The sequence below is a fragment of a genome, unplaced genomic scaffold (assembly GCF_019419815.1).
Source record: "Pyrus x bretschneideri cultivar Hongxiangsu unplaced genomic scaffold, Pyrus_bretschneideri_v1 Contig5, whole genome shotgun sequence".
NCBI classification, from domain to species: Eukaryota; Viridiplantae; Streptophyta; class Magnoliopsida; order Rosales; family Rosaceae; genus Pyrus; species Pyrus x bretschneideri.
Window position 1 is genome coordinate 429,489 of NW_025999787.1, and position 8,897 is coordinate 438,385.

General features: G+C 36.9%; 1 protein-coding gene across 1 annotated transcript; it reads right to left on the reverse strand.

Moving 5' to 3' along the window:
• Positions 1 to 5,800: 5,800 nt before the first annotated feature.
• LOC103966388 (NAC domain-containing protein 90) lies at positions 5,801 to 7,223 on the reverse strand. Its single transcript, XM_009379547.3, has 3 exons — positions 6,986 to 7,223; positions 6,541 to 6,848; positions 5,801 to 6,401 (listed from the first exon to the last, which is right to left on the reverse strand). Exons 1-3 carry the CDS (start codon positions 7,206 to 7,208, stop codon positions 6,099 to 6,101), a joined length of 834 nt encoding a protein of 277 aa, XP_009377822.2. The 5' UTR covers positions 7,209 to 7,223; the 3' UTR covers positions 5,801 to 6,098.
• Between the last annotated feature and the right edge of the window lie 1,674 nt (positions 7,224 to 8,897).

The window sequence follows — 8,897 nt, forward strand, 5'->3', positions numbered from 1 at the left end:
TAACTCAACGTAAATGATTTGGTAATTCATTGTGACTTGATGCTCATGGTTAATTAGGTTATATGAGACTATGCTGCTTATCACCCTATCATGAGACTCTACCTAAACAAGGCTAAGACATTCCTTGAGAAGTTCGAAAAATATGAGATCACACAAAGACCAAGATGAGAGAACAGTCCTACCGACGCACTTGCTAAATTAGCTTCAAATGTGGATAACTCCATTCGGCAAATAATTCCCTTCGAATACCTAGAAATCCTTAGTGTTCATGAAGTGGAACCTGAAGTAGTCGTTATCATCGATGCTCAAGAAAATTGGATGGATGAAATCATTGATTACATATGAGATGACAAATTCCCGGAGGATCACAACCTGGCTAGGAAATTAATGTAGAAGGCATCAAGGTACATGGTAATCAGCATAAAACTTTACCATTGCTCATATTCTGGACCTCATAGCTTATGTGTCGTGCCAGAAGTTGACTTGCAAATTCTAAGCCACATCTACTTCGAGTTTTGTGAAAATCATGATGGAAGAAGATATTTAACCCAGAAAGTGATAAATGCAGGCTACTATTAGCCTACCATGCAACAAGATGAAATCAGCTGCGTCCAAAGCTGCGATAAGTGCCAAAGGTACACTCTTATGAGACATTAACACGCAAAATAACTCAATACTCTAATAGGTTCATGGCCCTTCATGTAATGGGGCATCAACTTGGTTTGACCCCTTAAGAAAGCCACAGGGAATAGGTAATACTTGATAGTGGCAACATACTACTTCTCTAAGTGGATATAATCGGATTCTCTAACAAAAATCACTGTCGCGAGTGTGAAATTCATTGCTGGAAAAACATTATATGTCGATTTGGGATTCCCTATAAGATATCGATAGACAACGGACTATAGTTTACTAGCTCTAAAGTCATAGATACCAATTCACCACCTCACTTCCACGCCCATATATCCATAAGGAAACAAACAAACAAAAGCTTCAAACAAAACCATCTTGCAATGCTTGAAGAGTAGACTCGATGAAAAGAAAAGTAAATGGCCAGGAGAGCTATCGGAGTCCTGTGGGCTTATTGTACGATAGTCTGGAAAGCCACCAAGGAAACATTATTCTTTATGGCTTATATAACCGAGGTTGTCATCCCAATTCAGGTCACAACTATGCCAAAATTGCATACTGAAGAATGGATAACCCTAGAGAATATGGGGATCCTAAAGACAGATCTCAGCGCTCAAGTTCGACTAGCAACTTACCAGCAACAAATCCGATTATAGTACAACGAAGACGTCAAGCCCATGAGTCTACAAGCAAGAGACTTAGTCCTAAGAAAATTCTTCAAAAACACTAAAGTCTTAGGAGAAGGTAAACTTGGGGCAAACTGGGAAGGTCCATACAAGGTCGTAAGAGTAGGAGGCAACGGAATTTACCACTTGGAGCACATGGATGGAACCCCAATCACTATGAAGTGGAACATTGCCAAGTTAAGGAAGTATTATCCATAGATGCATTACACGAACTACACGTAATTTGATTCCCTCCCTAGGGTATGTAAGGGTCCACTCCGGATTCAATAGCAACGTAGCTGTCTGCCCGAATACAAGTCTATGGAGAACTCATCTCCCAATGCCCCACCATAGGCTTATTGTTAAAAGTGATCCTTGGTGTAATTTTTTACATCATATCATCTTTTCCTTAGAACAACACCAATGATTTGATTCTCCATCTCGGAGATATGTAAACAATCATTTTCAGATTAAATCACGCCCCATTGTCAATCAATTTTACTTTGATCATGAATAAAGAAAATCTACACTGTTCTTTCTTTATTTTTCAGATGATGCAATGAGTATCCTACTCGTTCAAAAACAGGGCCCAAACTTTGAAAATTTTGCACAAATGCAAGTCTAAAAAAGTTCAAAGTTACACTATCAGAGGAGTCTCTTTTAGCCCAATCCGTCTGGAACTTAGCAGCTTAGGAGACTCGAACCATAATAAACGTAGTACAATTGGCAGGCAACAAGCGCAAGCACATGACACCATGACCCGAAAGTCCAATGCACCATTTGGCCTTCGAAAAGTTTATATAACTAGCAATATTGTGGGTTATTATATTCAAACCCGGGCTCTACGCCATTCGAGTGAATAGTCGAAAGGGTAATCCGAAACTCATTTGAGGGTGGCTCTGAAATTAGACCCCGAGTACAACTACTTCTATCCTGAAACAGCATGCTAAGTTAAGTATGTTCTACGACATCTAATGTTTACAAGTTCAAATGCGGTATCTAGACTAGGCAATCCCTATGAGGAATTTTATTCCAATGGAGTTGACTCCGATATGTGCAAACATTAAGACTCTTAACCCATATACAGACAAAGCATTGAACATTTTTGCTAAATTATTCCCTGCATGATACTTCAGGAACGATGCAATCATCTCAAGTCCGATAAATGTTCGAATAAGCTTGGAGCGGAGGGTTCCTCATGGGTTTAAATGCTTGCATTCCTGGTACTGGAGTAAGGTGGTACTCCGACTAACGCGATGAGAATCCTTTACAGATGCAAAGTTTGAGAGGTAATGTTTCTCCAAATCAATATTACCAAGGGTTTTTTTTTCTTAATTTAAACTCTGTTCCGGGTCCACAAACTTATTCGCATTCTGCTCTGCGACTTATTCTGTTCTTTAAACTTCGTTTACTTTAGAAATATTTATTAGATTGAGAAGTTTTCATGAAGAAGATGTACAAGATTGGAAAGTCTTTACACAAACACATGTTTCTTATTAAAGTTGCAAAGAATATCAAAATAGTACAATAGTTTGAGGGAGACAAACCCTGACCCCTAGCGAAAGGGAAAATCCAGAGTCGAAATGAAATGTTGAACTGGAATCGTTGATTCAAGAGAGAATACCACCGTCAAGATAGTGGTAGGCTACACCTATATTGCTGCATACGCATAACACTACATTGAGGACGAGTACTCAGATGGAGATCCGTCACCGCCTCCGTCCATAAGTAGAGGAAATGGAAAGAGACGGAGATGAAGAATTCACAATAACATCCCATTATCCTGAAGAATCTAGACACCAATACATATTCTACACAAGGTGTTTGGTGAGAAGAAGGTTGGTGATCAGGAATTTTCATGAGTGTCACATGGGTGAGTGTTTGAACAAAGGCCATCACCATCACCGTCAACAAACATCAGATGACGAAGAAAACAGTGTTGAAAGACCATTCGGGGGATCTTCACGCTTTTTGCATATCCTACCCTTCTATAAAGCACACTTGGTGAGCTTTATGAAGGAATGAATATTATAGGATAAGTTGCAAGAAACGTGGAAAAGTATAGAGCAAGTTGCAGGAAGTATGGAGACATTTTTTAGAATGTATAAGGATTTACAGTAGGCAACACAATTTTCTAGGATCAAAGTTTTCTTTAGCGAAGGACCCAGAAGAAAATTAGGATTAAGCAAAGGAAAAACAAGCATCATGGCGAAACTAAGGAAGGATTGAAAAAAAAATTGTGTTTTGAGAAAGCCATTGAAAGGCAAATCACCAAAAGATATCACTGTTAAAGATGAAGAGTCGTGCACCTTAGGATCGACACGTACAAAGATCGAAGTTAATTAATAAAACACATGGAAGAAGCTAGTGCACAAAACAGAGATGTTCGTTATCATTGCAGTTGATTTTTACATGATTCTGAAGATTACGTGATGGAAATCGAAGCGACTCGACTTCCCGACTTTAATGACAACTTACTCGCTTGCAAAGCATTTGAAGATTAAACGGTACGTAATCCAGCTTACTTCGAATGACATGGGCTTTGGGTGACAATCTATCAAGGGGAATAGGTTGCTTCTCAAATGGTTAGTTAAGTGCAATTGTGGGACCATGATTTTCTAGAATTGGAGTAAGGCTGATCTGAATGCTCTTACCTTAGAAGTCTAGTCATGGACTCACCAAACCCGGGTGGAGTTGTATTAAATGGAGCAGGGTGCCACCATCACTCTACTTTGGAGCACTATGTGGAGTCCTAATTCCATAAGACACACAATCTGATTCGGATATGGACATAATTAGATCGTATAAGTCTTAAAATCCCTAAAATCTAGGAATAGCCGTGCACCGCAAGTAATCACAACTCCTAAGAGGATGCAATATCTACTTACTAGATATCCTCTCGGGTTCTCTCTGCTCAGGATAAGGATTCTATCCTAAAAAGGTCCCTATCCCCATGGTATAAATACACTCACCTAGGTTTCATCTATAGTAACGCAATCTATACACTTCAAATCTCTTGCCCGCTGCTTGAGTCTAAAATCATTCACTAACTTATTCGTTGGAGAGCCTTTGGTAGGACAACCCCCCTCCCCCGGTCCTAGGCTTACTCACGGTTGTTTATTGTTTTGCAGGTTGCTCAAGTTTGTACTCAACCACCGCTCATGGAGGTATACGAATTTTGTTCCAAAAATGAAGTAGGAAATCTACTTCCCAATAACATGTTCATAATATATCCATAATATTTTGAACAACGCTTATTATTAGCTACGCCCATTGAACTCGATTTTAATCTCACTTTGCCCTGTAACTCAAAAGTCGCCACTTTACTCCATGTGCCTAGAAAATTGCTCCACTTTGCCTCCTGAAACTCAATTTTGATCCTATTTTCTCCTTGAAATTCAAAAGTCTTCACTTTACTCTATAAAACTTAAAATTCGCTCAATATTAACTTAATTATGTTCAAAAGCCATGAAATATGCTAATGTGAATTAAAAATGCATATGTGAACAAAAGAGGAATGTGTATTATGGTAAAATGGTGAACCAAAACCCAAAAGAAGGAGAATGACTTCCTGGCGTCTATCCTACCACTACTTACCCTATCTCGCCTGCACGAACTCCCTCACCTCTTCCTCACTATCAACCCAGCCTCTCCCCTTCTTTCTTTCTCGAAGATTGATTTACTATCTGTGGAATTTGAGCAAACTCCATTAGGTGGGTTTGATTTGGGTGTATCAGGCTAATTAATTTCTTTTCTACATATGTTTCATGGGCAACTTTTGAGTTTCAGAGAGGAGAGAGAGAGTCCACAAGTCAAAGTGAAGCAAATATTGAATTTTAGGGAGTAAGGTTATGACTTTTAAGCTTTAGGAGGTAAAGTGAGATCAAAATCGAGTTCCAAAAGACATAGCTAAAAATAAGCATATGATAGTCCAATTTTACCAATCTACATTAGCAATTTTAATAGATGTTTGATAGAAGACACGGAAAATGGTAAAGTGGAAGAATTTTGAGTTTCAGGAAATAAATAGGTGACTTTTGTGTTACAGGAGTCAAAATGAAATCAAGATTGAGATCTACAGAGTGTGGCTAAAAATAGACCATCGAACAATGAGAAGTTGAAAAATGCTAATGTTTTGATCGCTGTAATAGACTGTTAATTTAGCCTTCTCTAACAATATATATAAACAGCATTGAAATAGTCATCTCTCCAAATTTGTTATATATGTAAATAGTATCATCTTAATCGATTTTAAAATCGGAGCACGGCCAAAATTTACTAGTATAATCTAATGTTAATACCGAAATGTGTTGGAGCGGTGCCACGCAACTCTGTTTGATTTGTTTATTGACTTTGTTTTCATTTACTTTCGATTTCAAAGACTTTCTTTTTCTTGGTCAACTGATAACTGATAATTCATTCATAAAAAAAATGAGATTACAATAGAAAAAAGCTTCTTAATTCAATATAACCCAATTTTTAATAAGAACAAAATACAGGTGGTCTTCTCCAAAGTCAAATATCAGCCTTTAAAAATTAACTCAACACTCAGCTTGTATTATCCATTTTACACCCAATATCGCCTCAAATGTAACTTTATTTTACATGAATTTGAATGGTTTACTTTCTTCTAATTTTTCACACTCCTCTTTCTCTCTCTTATACTTGACAATGGAGTTGTAAAAGAAAGCTTACATTTTACTGCATCTAAATTAAGTTATACTATGCCTTGCTTCCTCTAATAGCTTAGCTTGATGCCTAATGCAACTGCTGCATGTTTAAAAATTGACTGTGGGCTGCTTCTTAGAGGAAATTTAGTTGTTCCCATTCCCATAGAGGTTCTTCAAAACCTTCATTAATCTCCCAATTACTACTATTAATCCCTGCTGACGTCTCCAGGAGATCACCAAGCTCTCCGGAATGTGAATAAGTTTCGTCTGATGAGCTTGCTTTGTCCACCATTGTAGTCTTCAAAGAAGAAGTACTTGCTTCTGTAGAGTTACTAAATTTTTGTTGTGCCTCTACTGGCTCCAATGGCCGTCTGTCAAATGCTCGAGCACTCCCAGATACAACGTACACTCGACACAAACTGAATTCATCCCTCAACTACAGTGAAAAAAGATAAATTTATTAAGCGTAATGGCTTCTGATGATAATTTTGAACCGGAACCTCGAGTGTAGAAGTGAATGCTTATAACCAACTGAACTATAGCGGGTTGTCAATACAATTATTATATATACATACCTTGGGTGTACTAGTGCTAGCACTAGCACTAGTGTTAGTTAAGTTGTCTACTTCAATGGCTCTGTACACATTCATCTTCCATTTGGTTTTTCTTCCAGTTGGAGCTTTGTCTTTATAGAAAACCATGGTTTTCTTCACTCCAATCACCTTGTTATCTGAGGAGTAAACATAGCCAGGTGACCCGGTGGCCTTCCAGTACCCAGAGGCAGTAGTCCTGTTGGGCCTCCCTCCTTGAGCTTCTCGTTGTTGCCTCGGTGTAAAGAAAAACCATTGCTCTCTGTCTCCATTGCACAACTCCCCCGAAAACTCTGCAACATGTATAGAACAAACTTATTTGCACAAGCAGAAGTACATGGTGTAACTGAACTAGCCAACATTATAAGTACGTCATATTGGATTGGATTTCGTATGTTAGAATCTACAGATTAAATGGAAGAGAATGTACTTGGAAGGTCCCATGGCTCTTTGCTGTAAACGTCCATAACCGGGATTAGGCGACGAGTATCTACTTGCTTCCCTTCGAGCTTGTTGTGCAGGTAGAAGGAGATCAGTTCTTCTTCTGTTGGGTAGAAGCGATAACCTGGTGGTAGCTCCTCCATGTTTTTTGTGTTGTTTTTCTGTACGTGTATATTTGAGTTTGGTATCTCTGTGTTTGGTAAGGAAGCCATTTATATAGATGGAGAGGTACAAATAGAAAATGATGAGGAGAAAGAGATTCCGAGTTAAATTGGAAAAATGGGGAGATTTGGGTTTTGGTTGAAACTTCCACGCGTTTTTTTTGTTTTAAATGTTTATTCCTTTTTATATAATGCAGACATGATCACTCGTCTAATTAAACCTCCTTTTGAACAAGTCAGCTAAGCTATTCACTTTCTTGCCACATCACGCTCTATCTCTAACGTGAAAAGAAAACACTCGTACAGGTCCAATTCTCTTGTGGGTTTGTGGTCCATATGACGTAACGTTTCCAGCATGATCACCACCAATTTTAATATCAATTGCAATTTGTAGAATGGAAGTTAATCTTGACATCCGTGGTTTTATGGAAACCAATAGGTGACCTGAGTTTTAGTGGAGTTATTCAAAATTTTCTTTAATATTATGTATCACTGAATGATATGTAGCATTGAACGCAAACTTGAATTAAGCATCAAATAATATAATCATGGTTCTATTATTTAAGTTTAGATTTACTCTTGACTTCTATCCTGAAAGAAAAAGAGAAAATCTAACCTCTAATTGAGACAAGGAGGTAGACAAAATTGAAAATTATTATCGAAATAATTAATTATTAAAAAGTCATTTACAATATTTCTCTTCACTTATTAGTAGACGGTCATAGGTTCAATTTCTGTAAATGTCGAGGTTGATATTAAATTATTATGACTAACTAAACCTATAATTTAGCTCAAATCCCTAATTTTTAATGTATTTATATCGTTATATTAATATAATATATTGAACTTAAATTAAAATTGTCTTAACTTATTTGCATACAAATAAGAAAACATTAAAGTTGTAATTGATGAGATTCTCTCTCTCTCTCTCTCTCTCTCTCCCTCTCTCTATAAGTTTGATTTTCTCCTGCGAATTTCTCTGTTGTCTCTCTCTGTCTCTCTACTCTTTTTATTTATTCTTAACAAGTTATAGGCACGATGAAACTTTTGATTTCAACATAATAATAAAGCGACAAGACAATGATATGAATACTGCAACAAAATTTACATGTTATACAAGAGCATGATTGTATATGCTTGAACTACAACAACATTCTTTTAAGTTTCTCAAACAGGCTTATCGGATGGGTACTCTTTTTATTTTATTCTTAACAATAAAGAGTTAATCAATATGTTCTTGAAGTGTTTTTATTTTTTTTTTAAATAATTTTTTTTATCTAAAATATGTAGTTGTAATAGTATTTTTCCTAATTCAAAGAAGCAACAAAAAGGAAAAAAGAACAAAGGGGCATAGTTCAGGTAAAAGAGTTAAGAATTTTCTTTATTGAAGCAACGTATCTTGAGGAAGAACTACATATGGAACAACTGAAACGTGTTATTTCTAAAGGTGATGAGCATATGGTATGCAAACTTCAACTTTCCATTTATGGCCTCAAACTAGCATCCCAAAGTTGGAATATGAGATTTTTGACAAAGTCATATGGGAATATGATTTCGAACAGACTTCAGACGAACTATGCGTTTACAAGAAACAAATTGCGGACTCATTCACTTTCCTGGTGTTATATTTTGGCAACATATTATTGATAGAAAGAATAAATCTATTCTTATAGAAGTAAAAGCTTGTCAAAATATGTTCTCCTTGATGAACATGGGAAAGGCCTTGTATACTCTTGGTAT

Excerpts from the sequence above, each read along its gene's own strand:
- LOC103966388 (XM_009379547.3), bottom strand. The coding sequence starts at position 7,208 with ATGGCTTCCTTACCAAACACAGAGATACCAAACTCAAATATACACGTA. Across the intron at positions 6,849-6,985 it reads AGAGCCATGGGACCTTCCAA|AGTTTTCGGGGGAGTTGTGC; the intron begins GTACATTCTCTT and ends TACATGTTGCAG. Across the intron at positions 6,402-6,540 it reads CTAGCACTAGTACACCCAAG|TTGAGGGATGAATTCAGTTT; the intron begins GTATGTATATAT and ends TTTTCACTGTAG.